We start from the raw sequence: 22,518 nt of genomic DNA, 5'->3' as shown, positions 1-22,518 counted from the left end.
AAGCCCACGCCGCGGCACCGAGCGGTGCCCGCCCAGCCAGGCGCTCGGGCGAGCCCCAGCACGGCCCGCAGAGCGCTCCCCCCCGCTGCGCCCCACTCACCGGCTTCGGCATTTTGAAGGCTGCTAGTGCTTCTCCTGCTCCCAAGACAAACGTTCATGCAGCGTCTGCCGAGCCTCAGCCGAGCGCCCTGCGAGGAGGAGGAGGAGGGTGAGGAGGGCGAGGAGGAAGGAGCCGCTCCCGGCCACGGCGGCAGCACAGCCCACGAGTGCGGCGCGGGCCGCCCGGCGGCGGTTAAGTACGCAGGTGGAGCCGCCGCGGTGACTCACCGCCGCCGGCCATTACCCGCCGCTCCCCCCGGCGCCTTCCAAGCGCGGGACCGCCTCGCCCAGCCGCCGGACACCCCCGTCGGCCTCGCTTCGACGCCCCTGAGGCGCAGGGAGAACTCAGGTTCAGAGCCTCCAGCCGCCCTGAGCCCAAGTGGGGTGAGAGGCGGGCAGGGCCGCCCGCGAACCGTCAGGCAACAGGTGCCGGTGGGTGGGGACGGCGGCGGCGCACGCCGCCCCCGGTAAGGCGCCGGGCACAGCCGGACCGTGGCGGGGTTTCCTTGTGCCGCCTCTCCTCCGTGGCCCCCACCCGCGGCGCCCCGCAGGGAGACCCGGGCCCCGCCGCCCTGCCCACCGCAACATGGCCGCCGGGCGAGCCCCGCCGCCGCACCTGCCGCCAGCCGGCCGGGGGCACGGCGGCGCCCAGCTGCAGGGCCCCGCCCGGTGCGGCCCGGCGGGAACGGCGTTTCCCAAGCCGGCAGATGGGTCGGGGAAGATGTTGAGCTCAGGGGAAGGCGAGGGGCCTGAGGGAGGGCTGCCGTGCGTGGGGCTCCCCCCGTCCCCTGCTGCCCCTGCCTCCCGCCCGGGGAACCAGTTACTGTTTCTTGTACTGGCACTGGCGCTTCTTGTGTTTATTGCTAGTAGCAGTCGGTGAGTTTCTTGAAGTCCAAAGGTGGACAAAACACAGGATTGCTTTGTATATTAAAGCACATTTTCAGCAATGGCAGCAAGAGGGAAAAGTTTGGAAATCCATCTAATTTCAAAAACTAGAAAGCAAGACACACTTCAGTTGGCCTTGATCTTTCAAGACCAAAGAAGATAATGCAGTAGTCTAACAATTTATAGGCATACAAAGACGACAAAGTCTGTGCCTCCGCCCCTTGTTCCTTCTCCCTCTTAATTCATGAACACACTCCTACAGAGTATCCGTCAGCTCCGTAGGAGCTGCTGGCCTCCCACAGCAGCTCCGTGCTTGGCTGGTCGTAAGAGCACATTGTATTTACATAGTCATGGGCAACGGCCTGTAGGACGCAGCTCTTCCGCTGTGCCGGCAACGGCATGTAGTTGAGCTGTAAGATTAAGGAAATCCTGCTGCCCGTACCCACGCTGCTGTCTGCAACAGCCCCACTGCAGGCAGCATCTGGCTGTTTGGTCAGAAAAGGCATAGGATGGGAACAGGGAGGCAGAGAACAAGGCAAGTAACAACCCACTAAATGGAAAATATATAGGGCAGGAGAGAGCCTGGGAAATATCAAGGGATGGTAATAAAAAGGCCAGCCCCAGCAATACAGTTCCTGCACTGGAGAAGATCTAAACGGTGTCTTCCCTCCCAGAGTCCCCTAGGCAGCAACTGGTAGTGCCTCGTTAAAATAGAAGAATTGTTACTGTGTCTGGTCTGTGAGAGAAAGGAGAGGGCAGCCAAATCAGAGGCTGAGAGAATTCATGGTTATATTCCTTTCCTGTTGCATAATCCTTGGGGATTAGAGGCAGCTTTACCATCAAAATGGAGCCATGGGGGTGGCAGCTTGCAACAGCAGGTGAGAAGAAATAGTCTAAGCTGAACAGCTTCCAAGAGAAGGGCCATGGGGTCAAACATATTTGGGAAACATATATGGCCTCCATTTTCAGATGAAACAATTCCACTGAGATATACTTGGATCAGGTTAATTTAACAAAATACAATTGACGAGGAGACTTTCTATGCTCTTCTGTAAACAATAGGTTTATGCTGGGTTTCATGCCTTATTCAGTGGGATGATACTGGAGATGGACCAGACCGGATTATCACAGTGTTTTGGGTGGGCTGCCAAGCACAAAGCACAACTGTTCCAAGTAAGGAGTGCTTTAAGAACCCAGGTTTTGCAGCTCTTACTCAAAACCCTAAGTGGTGGTCATGGATTTTTTGGGGGAGTAGAAAAGGATAGAGGTGAGATATTTTCATTCCTTAGTATTAAAATCCAGATTTTGGCTGTGATTGGAGAAAGAAAAGCCAAAACAAGTGTGTGTATCTGCATACCCTAGAAACAGGGAAATGCATGGATCTAATGGGAAGCCCACTTCTATCCTGGGGGGATTTTGATTTCATAAATCCTTTCCTGTCCATAGCTCAGCATGGGCTCAGAGATCATCAACTTGGGGCTCCATGTTGGAGTGATTCCATGTCAGACTGATGCCTCGTTTAATAGATCCTCATCTCTTCAGTGTCTTGGATCAGTCAGGTATTTTTTTCTATGTGTTAGCTACAGATCCAGGCTTAAACCCCTGATTTTTTTTACACTTACCATGGCTTCCTAACCACACAGACCTAGAGGCAAGAGGAATTTAGGTGACTAATGATTGTGGCAACATACAATCTTTAGGTTCTTGTTTGCCACAGCACAAAGCCTTTTGCCATTCTCCCACAATCACCTGCAATACATGGGGAAAGGTAGATGCCTCCATTGGTATCCATAACTACCAGCTTACACAACACCTCTCCACCCGAAACCAACCACCATGAACACACTGAGTTTACACAGGAAGAATTGTCTTCTGTGGAAGGAACCAGAACAACTACCAGCTTGGAATATGCGTTAGAGACCCTTCACTTCCTTCTTGGGCTTTCACCTTCTGCTAGGCGCGTTTTCAAACCCTTTGCCTGCAGAGCACAGTGCCTTATTAAAAGCTGGGTTAGGTGGGGCAGCAAGGTGTCTTTGTGACAGTACAAAACTCTCTTCTATAGCTGGGTTCATGTGCTACTTCATGTTTCTCCTCAGCTTCCCCCTATAAGGATGGGAAGGTATATAATGCCAGCCCCTTCTTCCTTTCTATACTGAACCCTACTCATCCATTGCAGATGCAGTACAACTAGGCCAGCTCCCCTCTCCTCCAGAGCGGGGATGAAAGCCATCAGGCTTTCCTGAGAGTGTCCCGAATTTTGAAGCATTGGCACCATGTGTGATAGTGATAAACATTGTCTAAGAATGCTTAAAGACCGAATCCCCCTTGGCATCTGATCGAGGGAATATTGGAGCAGATACGAAGTGGGCACATAGCAATCAACCCCCATGAAGACAGCCTGGGGCAGAAATACAAATATATAAAAAACCAGCTACAAATGTAGAAGCTAGGGAAATTTTCACATGGAAAATCCATGGAACTTGATTACTTCTAGATTTAGGCACTAGCTAAGAAAGAGAGAACTTTTATAGCCACCCTAACTACAGCATTTTCAGTCAGACCTCACAATTGAGCATAAGACCTGGAGAAAAATGAAGCCTTTAAGTTAGAGGATTAAGATCTGCCCTGATCCAGCACTTATTCTTACATGCTTTATTAAAAGGATAGCATTACTAACAATTTACAGGAATTACTAAGGCAGAGGAGGTGATGCAAGGATCTCAATTGCTCAGCAGGTCAGTAGCAGAACCCAGTTTCTGTTTTCTTCTCTGTAACAGTTCCCAGACCTTAATGACCCCTAACCAAACTGTGTTGTCATCCTCATCAAGCCTGCCTTCCCTGTTTTAAAGAGAAGACTCATTTATATTTCCTGTTCTACTTTAATCGGTAATAACATTCCAACTTTATGTAAAACATTTATGAATTCCAAGTATGTGCCACCATTTGCCACCATTTGCTCAAGCAACTCCTATACCTATAAAGTGGCTTTTGCTTAACAGTCTTGATGCCAGCCAGTTTTTCACCAGCAAAATACTTCCTAAGCTGGATCATCCTGGAACTGGGAACCATTGAAACTTGTGCCCTAAAAACACCACTCCTGTCACTCACACAAAATCAATAGTCTTAACGAGAGGCAGATCTGAACTCCCTGTTTCTCCATAAAGCTCCATCCAGGTTTAGGATTTTTTGGCAAGGTACAGCTGGAAGAGTTTTGCAGCATCTCTGATGAGGTTTTTTGCAGTTTTGCTCCAGGGCTTTTTTACTAATTGAAAATATATAGTAGCTAACTCTGTCTTCTCGACAACTCACAGACCGTGCATTTAGTGGAGCAGTTAAAAGAAAGGACATTCAGTATAGTAGTTAAAGGAAAGAATGTCACATTCTGAGCTGTGTTGTATAGATTTAATGAGATTTGCTCTCGTGTAGGACAGTCAAGAGGGTGAATTTCTTTTTAAATTGGAAGAGCTGTAGGAGGAAAAAGAACCAGATGGTAGTATTGACAGTAGCTTCTTTTTCGTTGTGCATGACTGAATAGGCAGCTTATTCCCCATTGCAGTTTCTGAAATTCTGGCATTATAATTCCTGAAATGTCAGACTTTAGGAAGAGTGGCCAAGGACCTGCAGAGTTCTAGTTCTGTCTGCACTGACAGCTGCTTCCCCACTATGCACACTGAGCTTATTGAAAGGCCGACAAATTCAGGTCACAGTGGACCAGCATTTCCCAACAAAGCACTGTTCACATTCTCTGTGTTTCTCTTGAAGGGGATATACGAGGTAAAAGAGCACAAAGCTTGTGCCTCATTTTCGGTTGTTCCTAAATGAGAAGCTGCTGCCAAGTTCAGTTGATTTTTTTTTTTTTCCCCAATAAGCATGGGTTCCCACAAGTTCATTTTATACTCACAAATGGTTAGGTGGGTACATGCCTGGAAATAAACCTCATTAAATGATCCAATGGTTACATGCTGGAAGACTTTTATCTTTGCATTTATTTTATTTTCCAGCTGCACCATGAAGTATTCCTTGGGATTATCTGACCTGATTGATCATTATGGAGCCCTATGGGGACATGCTATGTTATGGAGAAATGTATGTATAATGAAGTTTACGAAGGATTATTTTTAAATGTGATTAAGAAGAAAACAGAAGCAGGCAAGACTTCAGGCTTTTATCTGGTTTGTTCTTACCCATCATATAAAGAGAGAAAAACTTAAAGGAAGATTGTGAATACCTTTCTGCTCCTCAGCGAAAATTCCAAAAAGTCCCAAGGCCAGTTTGCTTTCACTTCCTGTGAGAGTTGTTTCAGTAACAACTCTAGTAACACATTCTTCACTCTTCCACAAGAAACTTTCACAAGGAGTGATGCAAAGTGTGCAATAAAATCTTCTTTTGGACTGAAACAAAACATAATTTGCCATTTACATTTTGAGCATGCTGAGACTGAGAAATTATTTACAATGGATGTGGAAGGCAAGACTTAGTGATAGGTAAAATATAGATAAAATATTACTCAAAGTAAAGGCAGGTTTAAACATGCATGTCATCAGGGAAGGAAAATCTATGGTAATAATCTGTGTAACTGAAATCCACAATGAATTATTGATCTTACCAACAAAGATAAAAATAGAAAAAAGCACTGAGAGTTTTCTGAATCTATTGCAAAAGAACAATCATGTCACAAAGCATTGTTTAAAAATGTGTAAAATGACAAACGAAGTTCAAGACATACTGAATTTGTGGAGATTATACCACACGTGTAAATCCAGACCTGTTTGTCCAAGACTCAAAGCAAATGGAAACTAGGGGCAACACAGCTTTTACGTCTCAAAATGAAATAATGATCTGAATGTGTATGATAAGAAAGGAAAGAGGAAGGGAGTTCCCCTGGTTAAGTAATCTCTATTCCACCTTGATACCTTCCTTTGTGCTTTTTTATTTGGAGTCTGATTAAAAGCAGAGCTGAGTGCCATGTACTGTAAATACCCTCTGCAAATCTGAACTCTTTCTATGAGGACCGTCTCTTTTAGTTTTTGGTGGGGTTTTTTGTTTGTTTGTTTGTTTTTAGTCAAACTAAAGATGTATAAAGACAGCATTGACAAAAATAGCAGGTCAAATAATGTTAACTAACTTAGTTCATGTGGTTCACAAATGGAGCACAGATGTGCACTTAGAGCAGATGTGAAGAGTAAGGAAGGTGGAGGCAAAATAAATGCCCACTGGTTAATAGAAGGAAAAATAATTCATCAGTCTGTGTGCAGGAGATTTTTTACTCCAAGTTGTTTTATGATTATACATTCTGCTGACATGTGTGTCGCTCTCACTGTGGGAATGAGGCTGTAAGAGCTCAAAAATACAAATAATAAGCTATTTCAACTTAACCAAGAGTGCCAAAATTCAGAATTTCAGGGCTAAAATAAGAGTGCAGAGTTCAATGCACAATTAAGGGACACAGAGTACATTTTATTTTCCTGTGATATGATGCTGACTCACACCTTTTGAGATCAGAAGGACCACATTGTTTGACTTTCAGCATAAACTAAGCAGTTGAGTTTCACCTGCTGATTCTCAAATCATGCCTGTAACATTAGAAAGGCCTTAAATCCCAGTCCCAAGACTGAAGGATAGTGATTCTACCTCCTGTTTCTCTTCATGGCCAGAAGCTCTTTCGGTGTCAGTTGTGAAAACTTTGCATTGACTGATACCTGTATTTCTCATTCAATTTCAGAAGATGCACTATCTATAATGCAATTTGAAGTTAAATACTGAGACAGGATAAAACATCCAGCATGGCTCTTGCCTCCGTTAAATCAGCAATATAAACTGCGTTACTGTGCAGTTTGGTGCCAGCTATCAAAATAGAAGAACATTCTCCCTTATTTACCCCTAATTGAAAAAGAAAGAATTGCCGGATGCAGAGGGTGACTAGGTAAAGTTTGGAAGGTCCCAAGTATCACTCTACCCTGTTTTTCCACTCAGGACTGTCTCTTTCAGATTATCTTCCCATATTATGCCTAGCCTTATGTAAGTATTCTATGCAACAAGGCCTCTCCCCCTTTGGTCATTAGAGATCAGGTTTCTTTCATAGTATAAGGCTGGTTAGCCTTAACAGCTGCATCCAATAGCAAGAGAAACAGAAAATATGTAATACTGGCACTGCTGTTTATTACTGGTCATACATGAGCCCTCCTACTCTGCATCACTTGCTTCTGCTGTAGACAAGAACATTTCCAAGCACGATTAGGAGAAAAAGACTATGTCTGCTCCATTCAAGTTGCAACTGTCCAGTGGCAGAGCAGGCTGCACAGAGAACTCCAAGTGCTGAATTAGGAGAGAATATACAGTGGAGACTTCTCTTGCAGATAAAGGAGGGTAATTTTGACCTTAGTATGTAATGAGTAAGATACTAAGCTGGAGTCTGAAGTGCAAGAATCCACCTGTCTCTTGGGAAATCCTCTGTTTGCTCTGTGATAACACAATAATGCTGGAAACAGGCAGGCACTGATAAAGATGCAGGACCACATACAAGGCAGGTATAAGCAGGGTGACATTGCTAAACAAAGCAGAACACTGCCTACTTTCACCAGACTTTAATTTTAACTCTGATATTTTGCAAGGGCTTACCTGGAACTGTACCTCAATTAAATATTCATTCATGAGAAAAAGCTATTTGTGTTTCATAGCAAACAGCTCATACACAATTTAAAAATGGCTACATATATCCTTAATTAGTTTTCAACAACCCCGCTGAACACTGAGGGCAAGCTAAATCCATTTTATGTCAAGGCTGCAGATACACGGTCATCTTATCTAATCAGCCCCAGCTGCCTTAAAGCCAGTAACTCAGAAACAAAGAGGCTACCAAACCAAATAACTTCTGTGAGGCCTCGCTGGAAGAGAAGGGGATTGGGCTGATTACTGCTCACCTGCCACACTGAGGCATGCAGGCAACTGGAAACAAAGAGAGTTTTCAGTGCTTCCCAACGACACACCTAGTTTGTGAAGTAATTGCCTCTGACGCATGACACTAAAGATAAACAGCAAGTCTTGTAGCATGTTGGCTAGCAACTCCTCAAAACACTTGGGAAAATAATATCATCATGCTACCTTTAAAATAGCAGGTGAATTTCACCTGTTTGCAGCAGGTAGCTCAGGACCTAGGTACTAATTCAGTACCAACTGAGCCTTCAAAATAGAGCTGAAGTGCTGCCTCAGAGGTAACCAGGACTTCACACAGCCTTATTTGCTTCTAGGCAGAATATGGCTCAGCTCGGTGTTACACTTACTTAGTAAGCTTATTATGATTTAAAGATGGCATGATGAATTCTTTGCTCTCTTTTAATATAAGACAAATAAAAGATGAGGGAGAGAAATCAGTAACATGTAACCTTACGATCTCCTTCTGTGCTATGGTTTCATCTGCATGACCTCTCCCCAGCTGCAAGCAACGCCTATGGAGCCAGATCTGTTGGTCCACTGTTTTGACATTCAAGTGCTTACAGTGTGGGAGGAGAAGGGTGAGGTGCTGCTGGACTCCAGAAGTGGGGTGCTGTGTCCCTTCACCTGGTATCAGTTGAAGGTGACGATCTGGTGACGCTGGAGCCAGTGTTCATGAGCTAATTGTTCAGTAGGTTTAATTGTCTTGAAGCAGTAATAACATTGTTCTTGCAGCAATCAGACATGAAGTAGAGTTTCTGTATCCAAGTAGTTTGTCTTATTTTTCCCAACTATGTCATTTGGACTTATGGACTTCGCTTTGAGTGGTTTAGCACAAACACATGTCCATCAGAGATCTTCATATACTTGGCCTGGATTATCTCCAAAGCCAGCTTCAGCCTGGATCTGAGAGAGACCAGGAGCACAAGAGCTGGAGACACCTTGTAGACAGGCTGAACCATATTGTCCCTAAGGCATGCTATACTGTTACATGTAGCATTTTCCTATGAGAAAGTGGGTTGCCCTGTTTTCTTCTCCCTGACTGTGATCTGCTCGCCAGGGCAGACGGAGAGTGGGGTGAAAGTCCAATGTCAGCTATGTCTTTCTTTTGCGGAGCTCAGTTTTAAGGCCAAATAAGGGCTTCACAGTAGGCCATACCCGGCAACATGGCCTGTTTTTGACACAGTGTGTAGAAGCCCAGTCGACCCAGTCATGGCCTCAGTTAAGCATGTCCGAGTGCTCAGGGCCGAGGGCCACGAGTGGCTTCTCACCCACTGTCCGTGGAGAAGCTGGTCATTGAGGCCTGTTTGTGAAAGCCTGCGAGAAGGGCTCAGCCCATGCCATGCAGCCACGGCAGGCCAGGCCTGCAGGGCCGTGTCCCTGCCCAGCCCTCCATGGCTGTTCTGCCAGGCAGGACAGCAGCACAGAGTGGGAAAACAGGGAGTCCTGGCCACTGGCCCAGCTTCCCTTCACCCGCCCGACACTGTGTGGCAGAAAAATGCCAAAAGGGCCTTAGAGACAACAACAAAACAGGGCGTGCATCTGCAGCTGATTCGCAGGGTGGGGTAACAGCCCGAAGTGCGCAGAAAGGCAGCAGCTCGCAGGCGGGGACCCTCCGTGGAGGAGACCTGCCTGGAGGTCTCAGGGGCATCCCCGAGAGCTGCTCCTGAGGTGCTCGCAGAAAGCAACCTGGACAGGACTCACGAAAGCACTTCACCCACGCTATTTCTCTCTGGGCGCAACCATCTCTAGCAACACAGCATTTTTTCCAGTTGCGTTCTAATTGATTGCAGCTCTCCTGATCCCTGTAGGAGTCTGTCCCATAAGCAAACAACACCACAGCAAGGAATGATTTTCTACAGTATTATCTTTCCTTGTATCTAAATGCACTCCTTCCCTGCATTGCTCTCTATACCCTCCACCCCGTCGTCACCTGAAATAATTGCTCACTCATCACTGTAGTGGGTTTAGCCGTGCTGTACAAATCCAGAGAGATAAGAAACTATATTTCTTAGATAGCAGCACATACTCTTGCACAAAGTTCTTTCTTGTCTCAGAGTTCAGTCTGTACCCTTATTTAAAAAAAATGAATGTAACAAAAAACTCCTCTTCATAGGAATTACCTTAAAATGCAGCATGCAATTCATTAGTGCAGTGCTAAGGACTTTTGAAAAAGTGGTGTTGTTTCAAGTAAGATTATGGCCACCATTTTCCCCACGGTTGCCAATGTGCAGTATTTGAAACCATCTCTTTTTTCTGTGTTTCAAGCAGCAATTAAGTACTGTGTTTCAAATGCCACCACACAGCAGAGGTGTATAAATAATGGCTTAAATAAGAACTAAGTTTTGTTTGCTTTTGCAGGTGTTAAATTTCAGCAGGACAATCTAATTCAAACAAAGCCCTAAACAAAAGTTACTGGAACTCGTGACTGACAACCTGAGTTTCATGTTAGACAAGGCAGATAATCAAAATTATCTCTCCTGGCTCTAAAATCTCTAACCACTGATTTTTACCATGGCTGTAAAATTCTGAGAGTGAGTTTTTTAATTTAGGGTATAACATTTTTATTTAAAGTTTTAATGCACAGGAAAAACAACTGCAGCAACTCCATGTAGTTAAACTATTTATTTCTGTAATGAGTATCCTTAAAAAAAAACCAAACAACAACCTTCCCTTGAGAAGAAATGCAATGCTACATATCTAGTACCCAGATGGATTCAAACTCACATCCTATAAGCAATCTCAGAACGTTAGGAAAAAGGTAACGAAAAGGTAACTGAGTCATTTTTAGACCAAATAATTAATTTTGTGGAACCCACTTAGAGGAAACTCAGCTGCAGGGAAACCCTGCTTGTAGAGAAGAGAATGAAAGTGGCAAGTTGTTTCAATGCAAACTACTGATGCTTGTGAGCCTCTTCCCCCAGGACTCAAGCTTACAATCCTGCCCCAATGTCAGAGCCCTTCAGGGTCAAGACAGTGGGACCAGGCCTGTAATCGAGAGGTTTAGCGAAGAAAATTCCATGACTTCACTATGACAGGCTCCCATTGTAATTCTTAATTGGTTACTTTAGATTACTCTCTCAGCCAGCCCTTGTTAATGTGAAATGATAACCTTGAACTGTGCTTATGGTTTAAGTATTATCCAAAGACCTGCACGCAGCGTACAGGGACAAAGTCAGAAATTATTTTGCACTTGTGTGAGGTCATAATCAGGGTGATTCTGTCAGCCTGATCACAGGATTGCAGTAATTCAGTTGTTTATGGGCCTTATCAAACATTAGATTAAGAGTTTGTGTGTGCCAGTTTAGAAATAGAGCTTACTGGCCTGATTCTTCTACTTTTAGCCATAGTGCTATTACCTGATTTCTTGTGCAGTCTTACTTAAACACGAGTAGAGGTGGAAGAGATGAGTTCTATGTTCTTTGGAAAATTTGAGATTACATGAATGGAGCACATTAGTGGTTCAGCAATTATAAAAATCTGATTAATTAGGGGAAGTTGAAGCAGTCCTGGTCAGAACACCTGCTCTGCTAATTTTCAACTCAAGCTAAAAGTCTATGTGTGCTGTTTGTCCTGGAAAGAGACAGAGGAGAAATCCTTCAAAATAACAGATTCCATTTAGTCTGATCTTTAACATAATGATTCTCAAGTTTCTGTTGTGTTTTTTTGCAGTGTATTCTGTAACATTATACACATTCTATATATGTGTGTTCTGTATACACATTAATTATATCTGGCTTTGACATGCACAGAGTCCTCTTGCTCCTATGGGAAGACTAGTGAGCTGGCATTTGGTGGCACTGCTCAAGTGATGGAGGTCAGCCAGATTTGGCTCATATCACACAAGCAGAGAGAGGGTAAATAGGAACCTACTCCTTGAACTATTGAAGTTTCTTCTTTACTCCTCTTTCTAGGATTATTATTTACAGAAGATTTCCAGCTTGGACCTATTCTCCTCAGCACCCATGTGCTGCTTCCTGGAGCCCTCAAAGCCTGTCTGTTCTGCCCTGCTCAGCAATTCCTTTTTCATCTTCCAACCTAAAGCTGCTTTTCCAATACTTGTTTACTCAGTGCCTGCTCTGTTTCCTTTCACAGCCTGTCAATAGTGCCCCTTCAAGCCACCCCATTGTTCAGCTCCTCTCGACTCTCCTCACTCATCTTTGAGCCCTCACTCCTCACCCCAGCTGGGAGATGGGGGGGGTGGCTGCACCAAGGGTCCTGGTTCTCCCCCAAGGTGAGGAGAGGAGAGCACAATGGGTCGAGAAGTGGGCTGATCTGATCCCTGTTTTTCACAGTAAGGAAGTAAGGTGTGGCTCATCCTGAATTTGCCTGAAACACTTACCAAAGGACAGCCGGCAACCAGGAAGAAGGTTTATCAGGTGAGGGTTCCTTGGAATTGCCCATCCAGGCCCTACAACAAAGGCTGGGCCTTATGGGATTAAGAGTTTTGTTCTGTGTAATGTTGTTGATAAAAAAACTGCCCATAAACAGGGTGAGCTGGTTCCAACTGTTGTGGACTGGGAACAGACTCCTGTTGGACACACAAGCACCTTCAGTGGAACATGTGTACAGGGCAGTACACACAACATGGAAAGGGCCTGCTACAGCAGCCAGTAAGCACTATATTATCCTAACAGCAAAACAAGTTGGTTTTACTATCTTCATGTCTTATTTTTCATTAATTATTAATACTCAGTTAATACAGCAGTGAGCAGAATGTACTCAACGGGTCTGTCCATAAAGGAAGTAATTTACTGCCTGCTTTACAATAGTGATATGTAAACACTTGAGTTGCATTAAGTACTGCATTTCTATGGGAGTAGTGGCACATTTGGGTGAGCAAACACAACCCTTCGGAGAAAACCAAGCACTTTTGGTCCAGCCCCAGCCTGCACTGCTACCAGCCTGTGACAGTGGGAAAATAAATCAATGTTGTTAATGAAAAAAATCGAGGAACCGAAAATGATCCCAACATGCTCTTTAAAACTTAGTGTTTCTATTATTTCCACAGGGCTTCTCTTTCATGCAGCTTGAAACAGCATTAGAGAGGCCCCGGCCTTACTCCAAAAGTCTCATGGATTTCAGTCAGCCAGGAGCAGGCCTAGGATGGGCACCTGAAACCAAAAGGGACCATGATTACTTCCCAGCATCTGAGTGATTTCTTATAAGCACCTTAAAATACTCTTCAAAAATTAGAATTCTTTATAAATATATAATTGTACGACCCCTGTATTGTCCTATCTGCCTGTGTTTGAGAGGCGGATTTTCCCCTATTTTTGTTCCCTAAATCACAGACCAGGTTTCAAACGGCATTATTCAATTGGTTTTTTCTCCATGGATGTAACACTGTTTCTCGCAGTGCAGTTTCACTGCTGAACAGAAAATGGAACTCACCCAGACAGAGACTTGGATCTGCAAGACCCTCCTCAGATTTGCAGATTTTTCTTTGCCTTAAAGCACGTACCTGAACTGTTTGTTTCTCATTGTGAGGCTACTGACTGCAGTTCATCCTTGAAAACAGCATCCTCCAGAATTCAGCAAAATTACAATTCCTGTTTAACCCTGTATGTATACTTAGGAGTCTGGTGGAACTGGAGCCTGAAAGAAGCATGGCTCCAGCAGGCATTCCTGTAGCTGCTCAGGGATAATAGCTGACTAATCTGCACAGGGAGAGCTGATGGACAACTTCTAGTGGCTGTTATCTTCAATAAAACTAATTTTCATCCTTAACATTTTTAGAATCATTTCAGTAGGTGTCTGTACATCATAAGTCGCTGTGGCATACATACTGCCCTGTTTTCTTTCAGGCACAGGAGCTTTGAATTTTTAGTCTCCACCCTCCCACATTCCGGTGCAATTGCTTTCCTTAATGAGCACACAGCCCAAATGACCTCTGTGTTCCCTTCTGCAAAATTGTGCACCGTTTCCCTGAACTCTGGAGCTCACATTTTCATGATGCAATTATTTTCCTGTGCAGCAACAGTTGCAACAAGACTGGCTTTGCAAACAGATTTTCAGCCTCTCATTAGCTTGGTGAGAATTTGGTCAACCTGGTAAGAAATCTTTTGCATGTGGCAAATTCATTTTATTTAAGCACTCCTTTACCGTAGTCTTTTAAAAGAGCCTTCTGAATGCAAAGGCAGACACTACTGCTCAGTCTACACTTCCCTGTGTTTACTAATTGTTTATTAATGAGGCAAGTAGAATCTGATTTTATGCAATTGATCATGAAAATGTGTTAACAGCTGTAACCTAAAATTAACACCTTGCATGACCATAACATCATTCCCATATTTTTCTCGATTACAAGCTGTTCCTTAACAATTACAGTTCATTCTTTGTCATTCTGGAATCTCAGAAAACCCTGAGCAGTCTACTACCATGGTGGCCAAGGCACTGGCAAGGCAGAAACTGATCTGTATAATTCTTAAACACCACTCATGGATCCTTCTTCCCCCACAGCAGTTGAGATTCAGTGAGTGCAAAACTTCACCGACATTTTTGATGATGCCTTTCATTTGCGGTGGTGGAAAAACTGCTCATCTCAATAACCTACAATTATTACATTTAAGTGATAAAACCCACACAAATCAACACCTCCACTAACAATGCAGTTTCACTATTTTGATGTTGGGGAATTATTTGCATTTTACTTTTGGCACAGGTTCTGATTTAATTCCCAGTTAAGTCAATGGCAGCTTGGAGAATCTCTGTTTGCTTCAGGGACAGGGGATAAACCCAGCAGTCAAGGTTTATTCTCCAAATATTAGCAGAAGTGCTCTGCTTATCAGGTAGTTGATATTGTTAGCTTGAAGGCAATAAAATCTTTGCATCCAAATAGAAGCTTTCAAGAGATCTTAATTGACAGATTAATTTATAAATTGATAACACAGTCTTGAATTTCTTCTTAAACTTTGGTTAATTAAAGCATTTGGGAAGTGTGGATCTTTCCAAACCCACTTATTGAGGAACAATACTGAAGTGATGTTGCCTACTCAGGAGCCTTACTGTCAGTGAACTTTGACTTTTCAATCATTGTAAACTGTCTTTAAATTAAGATGATTATAAAACTAGAATATAGTTTTATTTTTGTTTGGATAAAGCAAAGCAAGACACATGACATGGACTAAGCTAACCAGACATGAGGCACATCTATACTAAAACTGCAAACTTTACTTTCTGCTCCCTCCTAAGCTTTTTCCCCAGTAAACACAATTTCGCAGTGGGCTTTATAAAAAATTCCATGAATCTTCATGCACTGAGGGCACATTCTTGAATATACTGAAATTCTTGAAAAGACTCTCATAGGCTTCAATGGACTTGTAATCAAGCTCTGAATGTGAGAGGCAAGAGACTGTTTAACAAAGTTTCATTTTCTAGATATGATCAACAGTGATGGAAGCACCCAGCTCTGTGAAATGCTGTGTAAAACTTTATCATACACTGTTGTATACAGCTTGACAGTGGTACAGATGTGACAGCCTGGGAACTGCTATAGTATAGAACAAGGTAATTCCTGAGTGAAATGCCTTCTGCAATAAGAAGATTTTCTTTTAATGAATTAGTGGGCAGCAGATGCTGGGAGGAATGCATTTCTCTGCCTTGCTTCATATGTAGAGTAAATACACGTAAGACGTGATACACCTCTAAATATATGTATTAAAGATGTATCACAAGGATTGCTCTCGAGAAAACTACAAAGCATTATCAGGCAACTAGTAGCATAATCTTTAAACAATTCAATACTTCTGAGAATAATTTTTAAGCCATAACATAAGTTCTGAAATCCTGCAACAGAGTTGGACAAACAGAAACAGCTTCTGCAAAGTTTATGTATTGCACTCCACTTGCCAAAAATGTGGTCCAAATCAGGAAACGGTGTGAACCAAACCAGTCAAAGTCCAACTAATTAATATTTTACCATAGCTGTTAGCAGACAAGACTGTAAAAAGTCTTTCTTCCTTGTCTGTGTGCTTAGCATGTGGTAGGCCAACCACCGGGCAGGAGCTGTCCACGAGTGTCTTGGCTCAGGCTCCAGATTAACGCAGATCTCGCCTGCACAGACAAATTCCTGTGGGAGATGAAGGGTTTACACAAATGAGTATTTCAGGGACACACCAATATGTTGTTGCATTTCCAACCTGCCTGACTGCCAGAAGATGCACTGGCTGTAGAAAACTAGGGATTTCCCACAACACCCACCTCCATGTGGCTTGACTTCTGCATCATCCTCCTAAGAGCTACATCCAAGAACTCCAGGGATGATGATTTCTGCTACACTTAAAGGAGGCAATTAGCACTGTTTGTTCAGTCTTATGCTACATTTGCTAAGCTAATACTTACAATTGCACCTTTCTCAAAGTGCTGTTTTAGTTGAACAGAGTTTGGTGAACTGGAGAAACATCCACACCCATGTAAGAACATCAGGCAACTGGACCTTGACACCGCTGGCTGTTGAGCTCTTTAACCACATGAAATGGCAATCTGGTCTTCCATCTTTCCCAATACAGTTTTCCAACTTTAATCTCAGGTGCATGCTGGTGTACCAGCAGGCCTATTGGAGACATGAGAACTGCAGCACACATCCCAACCATAATCACAAACTGTTTCTATAAATAAAGCATGACAGGTTTTATGTTTTTATGGGCCAGGTGTTCTGAAGGCTATTTGAGTGGCACCAAGTCCTGGATACATATTTAGCCCATTCATTAAGTGTTCACAAAGCCCTTGTGCTATATGCCAAAAAAAAAATCCACAGGGACCTGATCCATTGGACTTTGGGCCATTCTGTCATGGAGGAGTGGGGATGCAAGGACGCTCTTTATCTAGAGACCAAAACCAGTAACACCAAAATAAGGTTCCACGTCTCAAGATAGACACAACCTGGCCACTTCCTGCAGGTTCATTTCACTGGTGTCAGGGGTATGCGGAGGTACCATTGCATGCTTTCAGACCTCAACCAGCACCTAAGCCACCTGTGGCCACCGCAGATGGTGCCTCCCACCGCACCTCTCCTGAGGTTCATGCCTAAGCCCAGCTGCCCTTGAGAGCCTTTCATCCCCTTCGCTGCTGCAAGGACAGGGACAGACAAGCCACAGTTGTGTCACGGGGTGTTCTACCCCTCTGCATTGAAGACTATGGACAAACCCCCTGAAATAGGTCTCTGACCACCCTGCCCACAGATACCTGGCAATTCCACCTTCAGGCGCTGCCTTCCCCCGCCCTGCCGCCATTTTGAGAGGGGAGCTGAACGGCCCGCAGGTGGCAGAGGGCCTCGGGGCAGGGTCAACCCGTGTCTCCCACACCTCCAGTTGGGGAAGAAGCCACAGCCTTTCTCCCCAATACGCTGAGGTGCTGGGGGAGCGTCCGCCACCGCGGAGAGCGCCTCCAGAGGCTGCCCCGCCGGGGCGACCCCGCGCTCCCAGTGCCTCTCCCAGTGCCCCCCACAGCGGCCCCAGGCGCCCTGCGCATGCGCACGGCGGCCGCTCGCGCCGCACCCCGGCCGCCGCCCGAGTCACCCAGGGGAAGGCGGGGAGCGCTGGGACTTCGCCCTGGGAGAGTCGCCGTCGTCACAGGAGCGGCGGCCAATGAGCGGGCGCGATTAAAATAGCGCACTATAAATAGCAGCCCGCGGCCGGCCGTTGGGGTGGGCTTGGTGTGGTGCGGTTGCGGCAGTTGTTGCCTACTCCCGTCCCGTCCCGTCCCGTCCCGTCCCGTCCCGTCCCGTCCCGTCCCGTCCCGTCCCGTCCCGTCCCGTCCCGTCCCGTCCCGTCCCGTCCCGTCCCGTCCCGTCCCGTCCCGTCCCGTCCCGTCCCGTCCCGTCCCGTCCCGTCCCGTCCCGTCCCGCCTCCCGGCCACCGGCCCGTGCCCCGAGGAGCCGGCCGGGCGGCGCCAGGGCGGCTGGTGGAGCGGGGCGCGTCCCCCGCCCTCGGGAGTGGCCCCGGGGCAGGGCGTTGACACCCTCGGGGCCTTGGTGCCTGGACTCGTGTGCTCCTTCTCTCTCTGAAGCAACTGAGAGTGGCCTGTGCCATGCCACTGTGAAAAAACACTGTTCCTGGCAGTCATGGCTTGTGCCTGCTCTTAAAGTGGCATCCGGTTAAGATTGGAGACTGGCTGCTAGCAGCAGAGGAAGCGGAGCGATAAACCTTATCGCGTTGGCCTATATTCTTCCATCTCTCCTCCATTAGTCTGAACCAGGCTGCAACAGAAAATGCTTTCAGGAGTATTACAGGGCCTGGCCCTTTCTGGGTGAGATACTGCTGGAAAGATGCAGGCCTGTCCTGCTTGGGGTTTACTGTTTAGGCCTCAGAGTCCTATTCAGGCATGCACAATGAATGTGTAAACCCTTATCCAATGGTGGAGAAACATAAGGCGAGGTTTTCTTTTTATCCCCTTTCCTTCTGGGAAAGGTGGAGATGCATCATATGAAGGTGAGTAGAGGAGAACTGTATTAAAACACGACTGATAATGAAAGCAAACGGTCTGCCATTTGAAGATTTTTGCTTTATTTTTAATACATCATCAGGAAAACGTTAATATGCCAAGTTCCTGACTGTGCTCAAGACTGCAAGTACTAGAATTGCAGTGGATCACTTAGAAGATGTGTTCCTACTTGCTCAAACTGTAGTGGTTTTGTGGAAATGCGTACCAGTTCTTGGTCTGTGCTGTGCAGTTGTGTCACACATGTTCTCAGCTTACTAATCACGTATACTGCATATATCAGATAAAGTATCTGCTGTAGAATCATCAGAGTGGTTTTAATTTTTTTTTTTTTTGTGAGAACTTAGTAACATAATAAAGAATATGCGTTTGCTATTTGGGAAGATACCATGCAGTGTATTTTATATAATTATATATACATATACTTTCACACAGCTGATGAATTATCTGAATATGAAGTTTATTCTCTGTTTTTTACAAAGTTGCCCCTGTATTCCAGGAAAAGTATTTACTGAAATGCTTAACATAGCAGCTGGAGGGGAAGAGGGATCATCAAATGGAATTATGAGGTGGCAGGTTCAGAAGAAGGCACCTCTTCACACCAAACACAATTAAATCTTGGAACTCATTGCAACAGGATGTTGGGAATGTCAGAAATTCAAAAAGCAATTAGGCACGATCATGGAAGAAAAATCTGTGCAGGGACGTTCAACACGAACATCTCTGATTCAGGAACTCTTTGAGGTGCAAATCCGCATCCTGTGGAAGTGTTTTGGGGAGCAGCCTCCCCTGTCTTCCCTCTATCATTAGGCGATTCCTGTTGGCGGCTCTAGGTGATAGAGTCCAGGACTGGACTAGAATTGCTGCAGTTCTGACCCAGCACAGTCATCTCTATGTTTAACTGTCATTTCATGCAACGTGGTGTGTTTTTTTTGTTTTGTCTCCTTTTCTTTCTTTTTCCCACAGTCTTTAATCAACCATCACAAACAGCAATTCTTGCAATAAACTTTTGTGATACCTAAATGCTGTTTCCTTATGCTCTGAACATCTCTGTTCTTTCTTGCCTGTTGCTTTGACTGGGGTCTGGATGATTGTTTTGCTGTGTGTTTGTATAAAGCTGAGCACTGGTCTGTACCTGTATTTCCTAGACAATTATTTGATATAAATATTAATAATCTGTATGTCTGAAGACAGCCACATGCCAGAAAGTTTGCTGCTCATATAAACATCCCAAGTAAGAGACAGTGGAGCTCTGGTCCTTGTTTGCTGGCAGAATTAGCCAGATGGGACACTTGTGAAAGTGTTTAAAATACCAGCAATACCTGCCTGCAGAGTTAAAAATTCCATGATCCGCATCTGCAGCGCTTGTGTTTATTACCTAAGAGCATGGGACTCAACCTTGCAAACCCACTGACGCCGAAGGCTGAAATGAAGGGTGAGATGTCAGCGTAGCAGAACAGGCATGGGGGCTGCTTGCTGCTAGCCAGAGGTGTTGCCCAGCTCCACACCCACGTGTGGTGGTGCCTTCAGCAGAGAGGATGGGGTGTCTCCAAGCGGGGTGAAGGGCTTTGCGAGGGGGTGAAAACCATGAGCTTACAGCAGACTCAGAAACTGGAAATGAAGTCAGCTGCACTCGGTCCTCAGCTTTTTCCTTGTTAGCAGGGAGATACAGCTGCACTGTGTGACACTGGTAGCTCCTGTTCCCACCTCGCTGCCAGAGGGAGATGGGCTGATGTACACATTTCCCATTGAAGAGGCAGTTAATCCATATTCATGTTTTGTTTCCATAGACAAGCCTAATTTTAGTGGTCAGGAATGGAAGTGCCCTGAGATCACATGGGGAATGGGAGTATGATCATCCCATTGTATAAGATGGGGACAGACTTTTTAGTAGGCCCTGTTACAACAGGACAAGGGGTAATGGTTTTAAACTAAAAGAGGGAGATTCGGGCTAGACATGAGGAAGAATTTTTTTACCATGAGGATAGTGAAACACTGGAACAGGTTACCCAGAGAGGTGGTAGATGCCCCATCCCTGGAGACATTCCAGGCCAGGCTGGATGGGGCTCTGAGCAACCTGATCTAGTTGAAGATGTCCCTGCTCATTGCAGGGAGAGTGGACTAGTTGACCTTTGAAGGTCCCTTCCACCCCAAACTATTCAATATTGAACAATATTCAGCACAGATCTTCTGAAAAATCCCCAATTCCTTTCCTGCCACCATAGTCTGTCATACTTATTTTAAACACAATGGAAATCTAGTATATCAGACCTAGAGCAGGAGGGATGACCCAGAGAGAAGACCCTTCCCCTAAGGAGATGTGAAGATGGGAAGGGTATGTGATTCTTCTGAGGAGCATCCTTGCCTGTACCTGTCTGATGAATGCTTCAGTGCAAATGGAAGGAAACGCAGCAGAACCTGCCCAACCGCTGATCAGTCTACTAGCAAGATGTGCTCTCTGGGTCAGTACAGCGCAACTTCTGTTGGCAAGGGAGCAAGACAGGCTCCTTTGTAAATTCTGATGCTCTTGCTATCTTTAAGTTACGGCGAACTTAAATAATTCCCATTCAGCCAGAGGACCATGACTGCCTGCCTGACTGTAGAGCACAGTAATGTCCTTCCACCAGCAGAGTCACTTTTGCAAAAGGTGCCTCAGGGATGGCCATTTTAATATTTTTCTTTTAAACTCGGGTACACCTTATCCATGTGAAGAAATACTTTTCATCAAATAAGCATTCCTGGTACTCACACTGCTGTTATCATTAAACAAATATTGTATTTAGGGAGTATGGAAACAGGTTCATGAGGACTTTTTTACCAAACACAACCATTAGCTGTTGACAAAAGAGCACAGATTGCACCATACTTTAGGGCTAAAATAACTGGTTCCCCTATTCCAATATATTCTGCAAATTTATTGTGAGATAATTTTTACAGTGTAGTATTATCTTCATTGCACGTTTGTTTTCTTAAATGCAGACTGTAAAGTGTAGATATGATTTACAGGTTTGGATTGTATTTGCAAATTCTAATGAAGTAAATATCTAAATGTAACTTCTGAAGTAACTTTCCATAAGTTACTTACTTATACCAGGTGGAGGATGAAATTCCCAAGCAGCATCCACTTAAACACCTTAGGCTGACCTTATAGTCTCTCGACAATTTTATACCATAAACAAACAAAGAAACAAATTCTTCACATTCTCCTTTTAAAAAAAATGTTGTTATGAAGTCAGAAGCATGTCTTTCTGGATATGACTAAACCTGATTTATTTTCTATAGTTGTGTACAGTTTACATCACTTCAAGTAAGCAAGGACACAGACTTCCTGAACAGCACTTTTTATGTGAAAATGAGATATGATATGTTAGCTTTGAAATTTCTCTTAAACATGTTTTTGATCCCTCATAAGCCAATATTCCTGAATTATTGCAATGGATACAATTAATTAATTTTTCTTGTAGCAATTTAAGAATAAAAATAATGTCACCGCCAATTTAAATACATCAATCCATCACTCTCCAACTAAATTTTTCAGCTAATAAAGCACAAAGCAGAAGTGGCAGAAATGGAAATCTTCCAGTTGACCACTTCCCCCTTGGGCAGTTTCCAAAACAAATATTTAAATCAGCATTTGGATGCTTGAATCTTTCCACAAATATCCACAGCAATCCTCTTAGTGATGCTAAATCTCTAGTAAAGATATGACAAGACATCCAGTAATGAGTAATCCCTAAACCTGACATATAATATTCCAGTATAGAAGCTAAAACGTTTACAGTTCTCACAAGCCACATCTTAATGTACTTTTTAATTTATTTAAATCCAGATACAGTTAGACATAATGAGACTGATTTATATGAAGTCATGACAGGAATCTCCATCCTTGTGGAAACAAAACCAATGTGAAATCCTGGTCCCATTGTCTTCAATACCTAAACCAAATTTTCACTGCCAGCCTTTGACTCCTGTCTTGTGTGTCATCAAAAGAAACTGAGCAATTGTTCTCAAATACTAACAGGCAGGTGTGGTGAGCATGAACATTTTTTATTTCAGATAACATATATTTGGATACTTTTAGGAATTAACGATAAATGAAAAATATAACATGGTGTGTTGAATTATTGCGACTTACAAAACAGAGGAGTTTACAGAAGAATATTC

The 22,518-nt window shown here is 44.4% G+C and overlaps 1 protein-coding gene and 1 long non-coding RNA gene across 3 annotated transcripts in view; both read right to left on the bottom strand.

Annotated features, from left to right (window-relative positions):
- The window catches only part of EZR (ezrin), a 38,311-nt gene extending 37,557 nt beyond the window's left edge, over positions 1-754 (bottom strand). Inside the window, exons 1-2 of one of the 2 annotated variants that reach the window (XM_065630453.1) lie at positions 716-754; positions 101-188 (exon numbers count right to left, since the gene is read on the bottom strand). In XM_065630453.1, coding sequence (XP_065486525.1) covers positions 101-112 — 12 coding nt within the window. In that variant the 5' untranslated portion in view covers positions 113-188; positions 716-754. Of the gene's footprint in view, positions 1-100; positions 189-327; positions 414-715 lie in introns of those variants that run through there. The other variant, XM_065630452.1, reaches the window with a different exon arrangement.
- A 14,507-nt stretch (positions 755-15,261) lies between these two features.
- Positions 15,262-17,353, bottom strand: LOC135986491 (uncharacterized). The gene is made up of 3 exons (XR_010605895.1): positions 17,101-17,353; positions 16,258-16,468; positions 15,262-15,985 (listed from the first exon to the last, which is right to left on the bottom strand). It is a non-coding gene; the product is annotated as an uncharacterized LOC135986491 (long non-coding RNA).
- Between the last annotated feature and the right edge of the window lie 5,165 nt (positions 17,354-22,518).

The sequence above is a fragment of the Caloenas nicobarica genome, chromosome 3 (genome assembly GCF_036013445.1).
Source record: "Caloenas nicobarica isolate bCalNic1 chromosome 3, bCalNic1.hap1, whole genome shotgun sequence".
Taxonomy (NCBI): domain Eukaryota; kingdom Metazoa; phylum Chordata; class Aves; order Columbiformes; family Columbidae; genus Caloenas; species Caloenas nicobarica.
Note: the sequence above shows the minus strand (reverse complement) of the source record. Positions and strands in the feature narration are given on the sequence as shown.